The sequence below is a fragment of the Geotrypetes seraphini genome, chromosome 2, assembly GCF_902459505.1.
Source record: "Geotrypetes seraphini chromosome 2, aGeoSer1.1, whole genome shotgun sequence".
NCBI classification, from domain to species: Eukaryota; Metazoa; Chordata; class Amphibia; order Gymnophiona; family Dermophiidae; genus Geotrypetes; species Geotrypetes seraphini.
The window spans coordinates 194,509,204-194,526,648 of NC_047085.1; the positions used below are offsets into that span (position 1 = coordinate 194,509,204).

A 17,445-nucleotide genomic window follows, 5' to 3' on the forward strand; every position below is an offset into this window, starting at 1 on the left:
GATCCCTATGGCGTCTAGTATCTGGAGTAGTATGTTGTGATCCACTAGGTCGAAAGCTGCTGAAAGATCTAGTTGGATAAGTAGTATCCTGTTCCCTTTGCTGAGGTGTTGGTGGGCTATATCCATTAGAGATACAAGTAGTGTCTCTGTGCTGTGGTTTTTTCTGAAACCTGATTGTGATGGGTGTAGTAATGTCATCTGATGGAGCTTGTGCTGAACAAAAAAGGGCAAACAAAACTGTAAGTTTTCTAGAGTGGTGCACAGTGTATATACACAGGTCTTCCTGTTTTAGCATTGTTGTGTGAGATCCATCTCAATTCCATATAAAGATATTACTAGGAAAACATAGAAAAACATAGAAAAGTGACGGCAGAAAAGGGCCAAGGCCCATCAAGTCTGCCCACTCCATTGACCCTCCCTCCTAGCTACCCTTTGAGATATCGTGCTCTGATGACTCATCCCCTTAACTCTACCCTCCTAGAGATCCGACCTGGGCATCCCATCTGTTTTTAAAATCTGCCACGCTGCCAATTCCTAGAAGAGATGAGTGGGTTTAGAAAGGATGAATATCTGCTAAGGGGGGTGCGGAAAAGTTCTCAGCCCAACCAAAAAGAGAATGACGTGGAGCCATGAAACTTAAAAATCATTCCACATATTCACCCCTTCACCCCTAAGTTCAACACACTTGGCACATTGTATCTGAAGTTTCTGTAACCCTTCCAAAAATACTCTGATGTCTGGTCTTTGAAATACTGCTCTGCTGCTGCAATCACCTCTGAATCACTTGAGAATTGTCACCCTTTCAAACTCTTTTTAAGGTTTGGAAACAGAAAATAGTCAGATGGAGCAAGGTCTGGTGAATGGGGTGGATGGTCTATGTAATGAAACCCCAACTGCGGTAAAACATCCATTATTTTGCTAGCCTTGTGAGCAGGTGCATTGTCTTGCAAAAAGAGAACTTTCCGCAGCTTCCCTCTCCTTTTTTCTTTCAATGCCATCTTTAATCGACACAGCAAGTTACAGTAATATTCTGCATTAACTATTTGGTCCTTTGGAAAATGGTCATTTCAACACCTTCCTGATCCCAAAACACTGTAGCCATGACTTTTCCAGCTGAATTTTGGGCCTTGAATTTCCTTGGCCTTGGAGAACCCGAATGCTGCCATTGCATGGACTGTTGTTTTGTCTCAGGATCACAGTGGTGTAACCATGTTTCATCAACAGTAACTGGTTGTTCCAAAATGTTGGCACCAGCTCGCTGAAAATGTTGCAAAATAAACTTGGAAGAGTCTACTCAATGTTGTTTCTCATCGGCATTCAAACATTTGGGCACTCACTTGGCTGACAGCTTCTGCTTGTGGGTTATATACCCAACATGTTCCCTGGATATCTGTAGTAGCCGATATGTTGATCTGCCAAAACCAGGTTATGGACATGCTCAACAATTTCAGGAGTTGACACCATTTGAGGCCTCCCAGACCTTGCTGCATCTTTAGTTTCAAAATCTCCACACTGAAAGTTTGCACATCACTTCTTCACTGTGGAGTATGATGGGGCATTTGTCACTCAATGTTTGCATCGTACATTCATGGATTTCCTTTGGAGTTTTCTTCTGCAGGAATAGGAACGTCATATGACAGCTTGGAGTTCCACACTTGAAAATTCCACACTTTCGCTGACATGGTTCAATCGATGATCTGAAACGATGTCATAGCATAGGATTCTAACAAGATGGTGGACAGTTAAGCCATCTACTGTTCCGTCTCCTTCTGACTACTTTTTTGTTTTTTTCTTTTCTTTTGTCTTATATAATTTTTATTGTTGATTTCTAATTTTTGCTTTTGTCTTTGTTCTTAGTTTCTTTTCCTTTGTTATATATTTATTTTTCAAATTACTTACTGTTTTATGATTTGACTGTTGGATCCAGCTCGGCAGTTGAAGGGCCCTGCACTTGTAGTTCGATGGTCTTTATGGTGACGGCTGGGAGAGACCGGACTGAGACCTTGTCCTGGTTGAGGTTGTGGAAGACCTGGTCTGAATCCTTTGCTCCTGTGTGCCGACGGCTGCGTGCTGCAATTTGCCCCTATTTGGGAGCGAAAAAGGAGGAGGTGGATGGCGGGCGGACGGAAGCTACGATCGAGCCGGGCTCCTGAAGCGAGGGCAGCTCAGATGCCGCACTACTGTCGACAGCCTGCAGTTGGAGGAACTGGAGGGAGCTTTCCGCAAGATCCACTGTCCGGATATGTTTGCTGGATCGTACTGGAGCGGGGGGAGGAACTGGCGGTGAGACTGGATATGGCAGGGTCTGGAGTGCAGGTTTGGCTTCAGGACCGGGGAGCCAGGTGGAGGAAATGGAAGAGGACTGGGGTGCCGAGTGGTGCTCCTGGTGTGTCATTGCCTCCTCCACTGGGACTGTGTTTGGTTGTTCTTCTGAGCCCACCTCCTTTTCTGAACCCTGTATGGAGGTCGATGCCTGTGTCTGCAGTGACCAAGCCTCTTGTCATCCCGGCTTTTGGCCCTGCTGTTTTGGGCCCACTTGGCCTCATCCGGACATCCCTCTTCGGAGGTACCATTCTGTGTCCCTATTTTTGGCAGGTGTCTCAATGCTCTGGAACCTCTCACGACGACTGCCTCAATATTAATAGAAGCTCCAGGACCTGCATCAGACCCGTCTCTGACCACCTTCACCTGTCTGGCAGCAGCTGAGAGGAAAATGTCTTACATCGCGACTCTGAGACTCAAAGCAGGAGAGCATTCAGCGCAAATCCTATAATTAAATCTCATGTCCACTGTTACAAACACTAACAAAGAGCTTTCGTATATACTTCTTGTTAGAAATTCTAAAGTTTATTTTCTTCATTTCAAATTTCTTTAGAATTCTATTGTCTAACGGACTTTTATATTTTTATTTAATTTTAGTTTTTCCATTGTATTGTTAGGGATGTACATTTTGCTTTAAAAGCGTAGCTGAAGAGAGATCTATGTATTCTTGTTAGGATGTTCCTAATCTTATTTTACCACTATCTTTATTTTTAATTCTCTACTATTTACTAATTGTTCTTCTCAGGTACTTTAGTTAGATTATGAGCCTTCGGGACAGTAAGGGAATTTCTAAGTACCTATCTTACTTATTTTATTTTATTGTATTCCTTAATGTATATTTTCTGTAAACCGCTTCGAACCTAACGGATTAGCGGTATATAAGAAATAAAATTATATTACAATTCTGCAAATTACACTTTGCAAAATAAAATAACACTGTTTTTAGCTACAGTGGCAAAATAATGCTCAGAATTTAGGAAGTTGTGGGGCTGAGAATTTTTCAGCACCCCCTTGTTTCCTTGAGCATATGGTAAAGGTAAACAGGATATGGTATATAAATTTTTAAAATAAATAAATAAAATAAATGGGAATCCCTACAGGCTCTCTTTAACAAGAAGAGAAAATTGGAAAAGTAGAATGTCGGTGGTCAACTACCCCAAACTGTTTTTGTTGGCAACAGACATTTTGTAAGTGAGTATCTGTGGATGTTTTTTAATGAAAGCAAACTGGAGGGGGAGGGCAGGGAAAGAACAAGATGGTGCCATGAGCAGTCGTGTTTGCTTATGAGCAATAGTTTTCACCTTGCCTCCCATTGTTCAGCAGAAGCTTGAGATGTTTGTGGCCCATTGTTTGGGCAGAGCAGAGGATGTTTGCCCTGCTGCTGTGATGAAGGAAGGAATGCATCTACAGCATGGGGATGTTTATCTTTCTCCTCTGGTTCATCTTCCTTCACTGTTGCCATGAGGCAGTGTTGGTGTGTCTGTACTTTTGATGTCAAATGATGATGTGGTGCATAGAAGAGGGTCTCTTCTATGCTGGTCTCAGCTGCAGGTGAGCAAGTTCAGTTAGGTCAAAAGAACAAGCAGATATCCTGAAGTGCAGTGCTTTGCAACCCCAGTTGGGTTTTCAGGATTACCTAAATAAATATGCATGAGAGAGATTTGCATTCAGTTGGAGATGACCTGAACACATATCTATTGCATGCATGTTCATGGAGTGAAAGTGGTTTCTTTTCCTTCCTTTGAAAGGGGACACTGCTAATCACTAACTCTCGATACTCATAGTTAAACCTCCTGTGGCCTCAATTTCAGTGTGCTATTCAGAAATTGCTTCTCTAGTGTGCTCTGCATAAATGACAAATCATACTCAGGAGGTGAATATGAAGAAGTTTAAAAATAGTTTTGTCTTTTTGAAAAATGAAGATAGATCTGATAGATCAGTGGTTCCCAACCCTGTCCTGGAGGACCACCAGGCCAATTGGGTTTTCAGGCTAGCCCTAATGAATATGCATGGAGCAGATTTGCATGCCTGTCAAGTCCATTATATGCAAATCTCTCTCATGCATATTCATTAGGGCTAGCCTGAAAACCCGATTGGCCTGGTGGTCCTCCAAGACAGGGTTGGGAACCACTGTGATAGATAGTGGCTGGCAGATGTTTCACACAGCTCCTGGATTCTATGGGTCCTGGGGCTAAGGAGAGTTCGAGCCAGGTCTGGCTATTTGGAATGGAGGAGTGTCCTGCCACATAGTGCCTGCTTTGGAGGTACACCTGGGCCCACCCAGCGTCCCTACTTCACATTCTTCAGGGTAACACCTGGGCCCTCCCAGGTCCCTTAACTGAACCGACAGAGTGCCTTCTGTAAGTTTATTCTTTCCGAAGAGGAAGAGGTAAGGTAAAAGAGTACTGGGCCACCGGCTGGTTCTTCTATAACAGGCTAGATTTTCTTGTTGGGGGGCTCCGGGTGCGTCGCGGTTCGGGGTTGCAGGTGTTCACAAGGGCTCGATGCATAGATTTTCCCGGGGACCAGCGAGCCTAGTTCGGGGTAACCCAGCGGTATCCTTTCCTCTCGGGGTGGGGGTGGAGGGCACCGGCAGCAAGGATTTCTGACGCCTTCCCACGCAGATGAACCAAGGCAGTTTTTTCCTTCACTGCCTCATGGCCATTTTTCACTTGCTGGTAGCGGCAAGGGGTACGCTGCTTTCGGCAGTGATAGGCAAGTGGTGAGTTTGCGTTTGGATGAACAGGTTGCTGCTTTGGTGCGGTCTGGTGAGACGGGCTTGGGTCTGCAGGGGTATAGGATGCCCTAGGGCCCATATGTCAGCGGGAGTTTTGGGGACCCAGGCGCTTTTCAGTGTGGTGTGGGTAAGCTTGTTTTGATTGCTTATAATTTCGCTCGGAGTCGGTAGGAGCACTGTCTCCAACAAAGTTTATGGCCTACACTCCTGCTGCTAGTCGGTCACCAGTAGCTTGTGGATGGTAGTAAACGTAGATTGGTCGGGTCCTCTGGGGGAGTGCAGCTGGTCACTGGGGATGGCTTCGGCCAGGTGCTATTGGTGGCCGATAATGGGACCATGAGTTGTGTTTTTCTTTCTGGGTAGAGCTGCCTTTCGACAGGGAAAGGTAGGCATTTCTTTGCTGGCATGGGACTGACTGCGAGGTAGGCTTCAGTTTCCCGGATCAGAAATGAGGCTGGGGCCTCAGAGAAGAAGTATTCCAGTGTCTTATGCCTCAGACGAGAAGTGTTCCTGTGGCTTAGGCTTCAGATATTCCTTATGGATATTCCTGAGGCTTATGCCTCAGATGAGAGATTCCTGGGGCTCAGGCCTCAGATGAGAAGTAGTTGTGTGGCTTAGGCCTCAGAGGAGAAGTATTCCTGTGGCTTAGGCCTCAGTTGGGAGATATTCCTGGGGCTTAGGCCTCAGTTAAGAAATGTTCCTGGGGGGCTTAAGCTTCAGTTGAGACAGATTCCTGGGGCTTAGACCTCAGTAGAGTATTATTCCGGTGGCCTTAGGCCTCAGATGAGAAGCATGGCTGTGGCTTAGGCTTCAGTTGAGCAATATTCCTGCAGCTTGGCCTCGGAAGAGAAATGTTCCTGGGACTTAGGCCTTAGTTGTGAATGTTCCTGGGGCTTAGGCCTCAGTTGAGAGTTCTCCCAGGGCTTAGGCCTCAGTGGAGAAATTTTCCTGTGGCTCAGACCTCAGTGGACAAAGATTCCTGTGGCTCAGGCTTCAGAGGAGGAGGATTCCTGTGGCTCGGGCCTCAGTGGAGGAGGATTCCTGTGGCTCAGGCCTCAGTGGAGGAGGATTCCTCTGGCTCGGGCCTCAGTGAAGGAGGATTCCTCTGGCTCAGGCCTCAGTGGAGGAGGATTCCTCTGGCTCGGGCCTCAGTGGAGAACTCTTTCTGGGGGCTAAGGACTTAGTTAAGAAAGATTCCCAGTGCTTAGGCCTCAGAAGAGGTATGCAGGAAGATTTATAGGCTTAAAAATGATAAATCCCCGGGACTGGATGGCATCCATCCGAGGGTAATCAAGGAACTGAAAGGGGCTATAGCTGAACTGCTTCAACTAATAGCCAATCTGTTGATCAAATCAGGAAGGATTCCGGAAGACTGGAAACTGGTGAATGTTATGCCAATCTTCAAGAAAGGTTTGAGGGGAGATCCGGGAAACTCCAGACTGGTGAGTCTGACATCGTTACCAGGAAAGGTGGTAGAGGTGCTAATAAAGGACCATATCATTGATCACCTTGACGGACACAGTCTGATGAGGACCAGCCAGCATGGCTTCAGCAAAGGAATATCTTGCTTGATGAACTTGCTGCACTTCGAGGGAGTAAACAGGCAGATAGATAAGGGTGACCCGATTGACATTGTATATCTGGATTTTCCGAAGGCGTTCGACAAGGTTCCGTATGAACGACTACTTTGAAAATTGCGAGCCATAGAATTGAGAGTGAAATACTCACGTGGATTAATAACTGGCTGGCGGATAGGAAACAGAGAGTGGGGGTAAATGGACAGTACTATCACTGGAAAAGCTTCACGAGTGGAGTGCCGCAGGGTTCAGTGCTTGGACCCATGCTCTTCAACATATTTATAAATGACCTGGAAATTGGTACAACGAGTGAGGTGATTAAATTTGCAGACGATACGGAGTTATTCAGAGTAGTGAAGACGTAAGAGGATTGTGAAGATCTGCAAAGTGACATAAACACGCTCGAGAAATGGGCTGTGACATGGCAAATGAGGTTTAACATGGATAAGTGTAAGGTTATGCATGTTGGTAACAAAAATCTTATACACACATGCAGGATTTCCAATGCAGTACTTGGAGAGACCCCCCAGGAAAGAGACTTGAGAGTACTGGTTGACAAGTCGATGCAATGCGTGGCAGTGGTGAAAATGGCAAACAGAATGTTAGGAATGATTAAGAAGGGGATCACGAACAGATCAGAGAAGATTACCATGCCGCTGTACTGGCCATGGTAAGCCCCCACCTGGAATACTGCGTCCAGCACTGGTCACCGTACATGAAAAAGGACATAGTACTACTCGAAAGGGTCCAGAGAAGAGTGACTAAAATGGTTAAGGGGCTGGTGGAGTTGCCTTACAGTGAGAGATTAGAGAAACTGGGCCTCTTCTCCCTTGAAAAGAGGAGACTGAGAAGGGACATGATTGAAACATTCAAGATAATGAAGGGAATAGACTTAGTAGATAAAGACAGGTTGTTCACCCTCTCCAAGGTAGAGAGAACGAAAGGGCACTCTAAAGTTAAACGGGGATAGATTCCGTACAAACATAAGAAAGTTCTTCTTCACCCAGAGAGTGGTAGAAAACTGGAATGCTTTTCTGTTATAGGTGAAAACACCCTCCAGGGATTCAAGACAAAGTTAGACAAGTTCCTGCTGAACCAGAACGTACGCAGGTAAGGCTAGTCTCAGGGCACTGGTCTTTGACCTAAGGGCCGCCACGTGAGTGGCCTGCTGAGCACGATGGACCACTGGTCTGACCCAGCAGCAGAAATTCTTATGTTCTTAGTTGAGCTGCGGGATGTTGGATGTGCCTTGTTTAGTCTCGGCCAGCTGACAATTACCCTGTTTTCCCTGAAAATAAAATCTATCCTGAAAATAAGCCCTAGCTTGATTTTTAAAGATGCTCCTAATATAAGCCCTACCCCCAAAATAAGCCCTAGTTAAGATCGACCCCCCCCCCCTTTTCGAATGTCCCTGACTCCATCCCCGACTCATCAATTCAGCAACCCTCATCCTTGCTGCTTTAGGAGGCCTTGGAGCGGAGGTATGTCAGTCTCACGGTGGGAGGGTTGGTAGGGTTCTGTTGCACATGGTGATGGATGAGATGGGAGGAATGATGCTGCACGGGGGGAGGGGGGAAGGAAAGAGGAAAGATTTGGATAGAGGAGAGGAAGGGAGAGAGAGATGATTGTTGTACATGAAAAAAATAAGACATCCTAAAAATAAGCCCTAGTGCATTTTTCTCTCTTGCTCAGAGTTCATTTTTTCCACTCCTTTTTTGGTTACTTCAAGTGGAGGAGTAGACAGGAGGTTGGATCAACTACCTCCATTTCTGAGGTGGTCACGGTATCTCCTTGGGTCTCTGGGAAAGACACTTGTCTCCTCCTGGCATTCTTCATGACTTGGGTCAGAAGTTTGCCTCCTGTGGGAGCTCTATGGACTTTGGGCTTGGGAGGGCTTCAATTGGATGGGGAGTCTTCACTTGTCACGTTCCAGGCTTGATGCCCTAGAACAGGGGTGCTCACACTTTTTGGGCTTGCGAGCTACTTTTAAAATGACTAAGTCAAAATGATCTACCAACAATAAAATAAAATAAAAAAAACACAAAGTACACTGTACGCTGAGAAAATGTTAATTATTCCTATTCCGGGGTTTTTTCAAAGATGCAAGGCAGATGACTCTATGCATTGTCACCTCAGTAACAACTATACAAAAATAGACAAATATACCCCCCTCCCTTTTTACTAAACCACAATAGCATATTTTAGCGCAGGGAGCTGCGCTGAATGCCCAGCACTGCTCTCGACGCTCAGAGGCTCCCTGCGCTAAAAACTGCTATTGTGGTTTAGTAAAAGGGGGGCCATAGTGCAAAATATAGACAGCAGATATAAATTCAGACACATTTTGATCGCTAAATTGAAAATAAAATCATTTTTCCTACCTTTGTTGTCTGGTGATTTCATGAGTCTCTGGTTGTACTTTCTTCTTCTGACTGTGCATCCAATCTTTCTTCCCTTCTTTCAGCCTATATGCTTCCTCTCCTCCAGACCTCATTCCCTCCTCCAACTTTTTCTTCCTCTCTCCCTGCCCTTTCTTTCTCCCTGCCTCTCTTTCTTTTTTCTCTCTTCATGCCCCCTTTCTTTTTTTCTGTTTCCCTTCTTTCCTTCTGTCTCCCTGCCTGCCCCCTTTCTTTCTTTCTCCCTGCCCTCCACCAAGCCACTGCTGCCACCATCGGGGAACAGGCCCCCAAGCCGCCGCTGCCCCAAGCTCTTCCTGCTTCCCTGCGTCAGGCCGACCAGCATTTTTCTCCCTGACATCAATTCTGCCATCGGAGAGGAAGTTCTGGCCCAGCCAGGCAGCGATTGGCTGGCCCAATCTTCCTCTCCGATGGCTGAATTGATGTCGGTGAGAGGAAGGCTGATCGGCCCGGTAGATCGCCAAGGCAAAGTGAGTCTATCACGGAGCCCGGGATGGGCTCCGCGATCGACTCACTTTGCCTTGGCGATCTACCGGTCGATCGCGATTGACCTTTTGGGCACCCCTGCCCTAGAACCTTGCAAGGGTAAGTAGGGCTGGTCTGCGGTGGTGGTAATGGGTTTTGCTGTCAGTTAAAGACCATGGCCAGACATGATGGTTTCATTCCACAGGAATTTTGGGCCTGGTGGTCACAGTAGGAGGCTGCCTTGCACTCATATGTTCCATGGAGGGGCAAAGGAGCGGTGATTTCCGCAGTGCGGTGTTCTCCGGCGAAGATTGCTCCTGCTCACATGTGCTATGGGGGGTTGCCTCTGGATGATTGTAGGGTACATACTCTCTGGAGTTTAGTATCTCCTTGGATGTGTGCTGCAGGGAAGGATTGGGAGGTCAAGGAATTGTGCGTTCACTTGGTTATTTCCCTCCCTATGTTTGGATTGCTTTGGTACATCCCACTAGTCTCTGGATTCAGCTGCTGTTGATGACAAGGAAGGTAAAATTATGTCCTGATAATTTTCTTTCCTTTAGTAACAGCAGATGAATCTAGAGCCCCCACCCTGTTGCAGGGTTTGTCGCCTTTTGGCTGGAATTGCATTCTCAGTTTTAGAGAATCAGTGATTTGAATAGTGCATGTGAGGAAAGGAGTTGCATATGTTCCTTATGTCTCTTGGGTTTCATGCCTTTTATGTAAGTTATTTCAGCTGCTTTGAGAAGACCTATACTGGTTGGCCAGGAGGCTGTGCATCCAAGATATACCTGAGAACAACTTCTGTGCGCTCTATCTCCACCTGCTGGTTGATGGCTGTTATCCCGCTAGTCTCTGGATTCATCTGTGACTAAAGGAAAGAAAATTATCAGGTAAGGACATAATTTTACCTTGCCTATGTTTGACTTATTCTTGTACATTGCCTTGAGTAAATTTCTTCAAAAAGATAGTAAGTTAAATCCAAATAATTAAAATAAATTTAGAAATAAGGGATTGAATAAAGCCTAACTGAAGGAACAAATTTGGCATTATTAAACTATCAACTCCCCCTTTAATTCCCTCTGTCTTTTCTGTTGCAGCTTGTTGACAGCGAAGTGGTGATGCTCTTTGCACACTGGGAGAAGAAGAGGAGCAGTCTAAAAGAGCTGCAGGATCAACTCCAGCAAATTCCAGTGTTTCTAGCAGATCTGGAATCCATGACAACCAAACTGTGTAAGCCTCACTACGCTATAACTTATTCTTTATCGTATGTTTAATCAGTACAAATTTAATTTAAGAAGTAGAGAGCAGAAAAAAATGCTTTTCTGTATAGTACAGGATGAGAGCACAATCATCGCAATGTCTTTGTAAAGCAGATCCCTAATTAAGGTATTACTTGCTGTGTTGTACGAGTGATAACCCCAGGTTTAACTATGGCCATCCACTCCTCATCCTAGACCTTCAGGTCATACTGTTAATATATAAAACAGCTCAGGGAAAATGGCAGAGCAAAGGAGCTAGCTGCATTTACTGTAAATAGCTATACTGCCCTACAGTGGCAGAAAGATGTAAATCCACTTATGCTTTAAAAAAAAAAAAATTTTTATTTCTTGTATACCGCTATACCGCGAGGTTCAAAGCGGTTTACAGTATAGATACCATAAAAATGCAATAAACATTGAAATGAATGAAAAAAGGTACTTAGAAATTCCCTAACTGTCCTGAAGGCTCACAATCTAGCTAAAGTACCCAAGAAAAATAACTATTAGATAAAGCAGATAGAATAGATAAAGACATAGATACAATATATCAGAGATTATTTCTGGATATGTTACATAGGAAATTATTTCTGATTACATTTCATAAGAAATAACGTTACATAGGAATTTCAATAACATAATAAATTACATTTCATGGGAAAATTGATTCTGGTTACATTGCATAAAAGCTTATCTGATTTTCATAAAATAAGTTAAGTGCCTATTTGTGATCTAGGTAGTATAGAAACATAGAAACATAGAAATTGACGGCAGAAAAGGGCCACAGCCCATCGAGTCTGCCCATACCAATGACCCACTCCCTGACTTCTACTCCCCTATAGATCCCACATGAATATCCCATTTCCTCTTGAAATCCAACACGCTGCTGGCCTCAATCACCTGCTGAGGCAGCTCGTTCCAATGATCGACCACCCTTTCGGTGAAGAAATACTTCCTAGCATCACCTTGAAACTTCCCTACCCTGATTTTCAGCGAGTGCCCTCTGGTTACCGAGGGCCCTGTAAGACTGAAGATATCATCTTTTACCTCTATATGCCCTGTGATATACTTAAAGGTCTCAATCATGTCCCCCCTCTCTCTTCGCTCCTCCAGTGAGTACATCCGCAATTTTTTTAACCTTTCCTCATACGTGAGATCCCTGAGCCCCAAGACCATCCTGGTAGCCATACGCTGAACCGACTCAACTCTCAACACATCTTTCCGGTAGTGTGGTCTCCAGAATTGAACACAATACTCGAGATGGGGTCTCACCATGGATCTGTACAGTGGCATTATGACTTCAGGTTTTCTGCTGACAAAACCCCTCCGGATGCAGCCCATCATTTGTCTTGCCCTGGACGAAGCCTTCTCCACCTGATTGGCAGCCTTCATATCATCGCTAATGATCACTCCTAAATCACGTTCTACCGTGGTCCTGGACAAGGTTTCACCATTTAGTGAGTAAGTTCAGTGTGGATTTTTTTTGCCTAGGTACATTACTTTACATTTTTTAGCATTGAAGCCTAGCTGCCAAGTTGATGACCACTGTTCCAATTTCTGTAGGTCTTGCATCATAAAGTCAGGAACACTGCCTTTGCCTACTATGTTGCATAGTTTGGCGTCGTCGGCAAACAGTGATACTTTTCCTCTAAGCCCTTGGGTCAAATCTCCTATGAATAAATTGAATAGAATCGGCCCTAAGACGGAGCCCTGAGGTACTCCACTCGTTACTGCTGATGTTTTGGAGGGGGTACCGTTTACCATTACCCTTTGAAGCCTACCATCTAACCAATCCTTTACCCATGCAGTGAATGTATCCCCTAATCCCATCGATTTTAGTTTGTTCAACAGCCTGCGGTGTGGGACGCTATCAAAAGCTTTGCTGAAGTCCAAATATATCATATCCAGGGACTCCCCGGCATCCAGACGACTGGTCACCCAGTCAAAGAAGTCAATCAGATTAGATTGGCAGGACCTTCCCCTGGTAAATCCATGTTGGTGTGGATCTCGTAAATTTTCTTCGTCTAGAATCTCGTCGAGTTTCTGCTTGATCAGTGTTTCCATGAGTTTGCACACTATGGATGTAAGACTCACCGGTCTGTAATTTTCTGCCTCTGTTCTGCAGCCCTTTTTGTGGAGTGGAATTACGTTAGCTGTTTTCCAGTCTAGGGGTACTTTTCCCGTGCGCATGGAAAGATTGAAGAGCACGGATAGTGGTTCAGCCAGAACTTCACTCAGTTCTCTGAGCACCCTGGGGTGTAGATTGTCAGGTCCCATGGCCTTGTCCACCTTGAGTCTTGAAAGTTCGTGGTAGACACTACTGGGTGTAAACTCGTAATCATGAAACAGATCATTTTGGCTGTCTCTTATCTGTAGTTGCGGACCAGCTCCCGGCGCTTCACAGGTGAATACTGAGCAGAAGTATTCGTTTAGCAGTTCTGCCTTGGTATAATCAGATTCTGCGTAGTTTCCGTCTGACTGCCTAAGGCGTACTATCCCATCTTTGTTTCTCTTCCTGTCGCTAATGTCATAATGTGTACGGGACTTCTGCATAGCCCTTTCAGCATCCCCAATATTTCAGAGGCAAAAAACATTACGTTTGCTGCAGAAATGCCAAGCAAAACATATGGTTTATATATGGTAACATCTCTACAGAAGCTAATGTATCATAACACCTTTGCAGAGGCTCATGTAAACCGCTCTGAATTGACTCCCCAGTCATTAGTAGCAGTATAGAAGCTCTCAATAATCATAATCATTTTTGTGATATTTTAGCTTTACTGCAAGGCTTGCTGCATCTCCTCCTAAGTTTGCCTTTTTGACCTGGCTGGAGAAGATGGTGAACTATTATAATTTGTGAGCATCACACAGAGTGTTTTGTATCATTAATAATAATGCATTATCCCAGGACAAGCAGGCAGCATATTCTTAACGCATGGGTGACGTCACCGACGGAGCCCCGGTACGGACACTTTTAACTAGAAAGTTCTAGTTGGCCGCATCGCGCATGCGCGAGTGCCTTCCCGCCCGACGGAGGAGTGCGTGGTCCCCAGTTTCTTCGTTTCCGCAGAGCGAAGAAGATGCATGTGTTTTCAACGGCCGTTGAAAAATCAGTTCCTGCCTTCCCGCTCATGTAAAATTTCGTTCTTTTTCTCTTTTTCCCTTCGGGTTAATTCCCTTTTTATTTTCAAAAAAAATAAAAATTGTCAATTTTTCTTTATTTTTCAGGCAGGCCCCAGCGGGGCCTGTTGCCACCATACAGGCCTCCGTCTTCGATTTTGCGGAGGCCGTGTTTCCCTTCATGCCCCCTCAGCCGGGCTTTAAGAAGTGCCAGCGGTGTGCACGCCCGATCTCCCTCACCGACCCGCACAATTGGTGCCTGCAGTGCTTGGGTCCGGATCATCGGGCTGACACCTGCACCCGCTGTGTCACTCTTAAAAAGCGCAAATTGAAAAATAGACAGATCCAGCAAAATATTCTTTTCGGTACCGGATCTGCCATGGAACCTGCCGCGACGTCAACAGCACCTCAAAAGTCGGCACCGACTACTTCGACGCCGCCGGATCCTTCTTCGGGGTCGCTGGCCCCAGGTAAGCCAGCTAAGAAGCCTTCCACTTCCCTTGAGCGCCCTCCTGCCATGGCTGCGACTCCGGTCCTCCCGGCATCGCGCCGACCCCACAAACGCTCCGCTCCGATATCGGTGAGTGCCTTGTCATCGGCCTCCTCATCGCCGGAGCGTGGAGCGGCACCTATGGTACCGAAGAAGAAAAAAGCGGTACCGGTGCCTCCCCTGGAAGACCGCATCGTGGCCATTCTCCAAACCCAATTGCAACAGCAGCTACAGCAACAACTCCAGCACCTGTTGCCCACAATGTTGGCCCCGCACCTTCCGGTGCAGGACCGGTCCGAGCCTCGCACGGTCCCATCGGTGTCGACCCCCTCGGTACCGATTAACACTTCCATGCCAGTACTCTTGGCTGAACCACACCGTTCCCATTCTATGGTGCAGGCCTGCTCTGATACCGACCCTTCCCGGCACCCGGACCGGCGCCGGTCTTCCTCTCCCGGTACCGCCTCGGTACGCTCCGGCAAGTCTCTCTCCAAGACCTGCCATACCGAGCCCTCCACACCGACGTCCCGACGTGCGCACCCTGACATGAGGGACCCGGACTTATGGGAAGAATCCCCACCCGGTACCGAGGAAGACGCTTCATCGACAGACGAGGAACCCTCGGTGGCTGATACCGGTTCGAAACCCGAACAGTCCTCTTTCACCAAATTCCTCAGAGAGATGTCGACGGCTCTTTCCATTCCCTTAGAGTCCGACTCTAAAAAGTCCCAGGCTTTTCTCGATGCCCTAGACTTTGAGCAACCTCCCAAGGAATTCCTTAAGTTACCAGTCCACGACATCTTACGGGAAACTTTTTACAAAAATTGGGAGAACCCTCTCACTGTCCCCGGGGCCCCTCGCAAACTGGATAGCTTGTACCGGGTCATTCCAATCCCAGGGTTTGACAAGCCTCAATTGCCCCATGAATCTCTCCTGGTAGAGTCCACCTTGAAGAAAACTCAGGGCTCCAGTGTCTATGCCTCCACCCCTCCTGGCAGAGAGGGGAAGACTATGGATAAGTTTGGCAAGCGCCTTTTCCAGAATGCGATGCTGGCCAACCGGGCAAATAATTACACCTTTCACTTCTCCTTCTACATGAAGCATCTGGTGCAACAACTCTCCGCCTTACAAAAATACATCCCTGAACGTAAGGTCCCCCTCTTCCAACAGCAAATTTCCAGTCTGCTCCAACTCCGGAAATTCATGGTACGCTCCATTTATGACTCGTTTGAGCTGACCTCTCGAGCATCTGCCATGGCTGTTGCCATGCGGCGTCTGGCCTGGCTGAAGGTTTCTGACCTCGACATCAACCATCAAGACCGCCTGGCTAACGCACCTTGTCTTGGTGATGAGCTCTTCGGGGAGTCCCTAGACTCAACGACCCAGAAACTCTCGGCACACGAGACCAGGTGGGATACTCTGGTGAAACCTAAAAAGAAGACTCCACCTGCTCGCCCCTACAGACAGCAGTCTTCCTACCAGCGCAGGTTCTCGGCCAGACCTCTCAACCCGCCGCAACAGCAGCCTCGCCGACCTCATCACCAGCATCAAACACAGGCTCGCTCCCAGTCTCACCAACCTGCCAAGCCTCTTCCTCCATCAAAACCATCTCAACCCTTTTGACTCCTTTCTCCAGGGCATAGCCAGTCTCCCACCATCATTGCCTCTTCCTCAGCCTATCGGAGGACACCTCCAACTTTTCCTCAGCTGTTGGGAGGTCATCACATCAGACCAGTGGGTCCTCAACATCATTCGCCACGGCTACTCTCTCAACTTCCAGACTCTTCCACCAGACAGTCCTCCCATAGAGTCTGCTTTCCACTCCTCCCAATCCTCCCTCCTCCTGAGGGAGGTCCACTCCCTCCTTCTTCTCAACGCCATCGAAGAGGTACCCTCAGACCAAAGGGGTCAGGGATTCTACTCCCGCTACTTCCTGGTTCCCAAGAAAACAGGAGACCTCCGTCCCATCCTCGATCTCCGGGACCTCAACAAGTGTCTGGTCAAGGAAAAGTTCAGAATGCTCTCCCTTGCCACGCTTTACCCTCTTCTTTCTCAACACGACTGGCTATGTTCCCTAGACCTCAAAGAGGCCTACACTCACATTCCAATTCATCTGACTTCACGTCGCTACCTCCGATTTCAGATACAGCACCGCCACTATCAGTACAAAGTGCTACCCTTTGGCCTCGCATCATCGCCCAGGGTGTTCACCAAGTGCCTTATTGTGGTGGCGGCCTTTCTCAGGTCTCACAACCTCCAGGTGTTCCCCTACTTGGACAATTGGTTGGTGAAAGCACCTACGTCTCCACTTGTGCTACAAGCCATTCAGCACACCATCTCCTTCCTCCATCTCCTGGGGTTCGAGATCAACTACCCCAAGTCGCATCTGCTTCCCACACAGCGACTTCAGTTCATTGGAGCTGTTCTCGACACCACTCTCATGAGGGCGTTTCTCCCCTCCGACCGCCAACGAACTCTGCTCCACCTCTGCCGTCAGGTGCTCCTTCATCACTCCGTTCCAGCTCGGCAGATGATGGTCCTCCTGGGCCACATGGCCTCGACGGTCCATGTGCTTCCTCTGGCACGACTCCACCTCAGGACACCTCAATGGACTCTAGCCAACCAATGGTCACAGACCACGGATCCTCTTTCTCATCCCATCTCTGTGACATCGTCTCTTCAGCAATCTCTTCAATGGTGGTTGAACTCCTCCAATCTTTCCAGGGGTCTACTCTTTCATCTACCCCCTCACTCCATGATCATAACCACAGATGCCTCCCCCCTATGCATGGGGAGCTCACCTGGGAGATCTTCGCACCCAGGGACTCTGGACCCCTCAGGAGCGTCAACATCACATCAATTTCCTGGAACTCAGGGCCATGTTCTATGCTCTCAAGGCCTTCCAGCACCTTCTCTACCCTCAGGTTCTTCTCCTGTGCACAGACAACCAAGTCGCCATGTACTACATAAACAAGCAAGGCGGCACCGGATCTCCCCTCCTCTCTCAGGAGGCCATCCGCATCTGGACCTGGGCCACGACCCACAGTCTCTTCCTCAAGGCTGT

At 47.1% G+C, this 17,445-nt stretch overlaps 1 protein-coding gene across 3 annotated transcripts in view; it reads left to right on the forward strand.

The window, feature by feature from the left end:
• Positions 1-17,445, forward strand: part of DTNBP1 (dystrobrevin binding protein 1) — a 155,575-nt gene that overhangs the window by 36,890 nt on the left and 101,240 nt on the right. For all 3 annotated transcript variants that reach the window (XM_033929593.1, XM_033929594.1, XM_033929592.1), the window contains one exon: positions 10,613-10,745. In XM_033929593.1, coding sequence (XP_033785484.1) covers positions 10,613-10,745 — 133 coding nt within the window. The remainder of the gene's footprint in view (positions 1-10,612; positions 10,746-17,445) is intronic.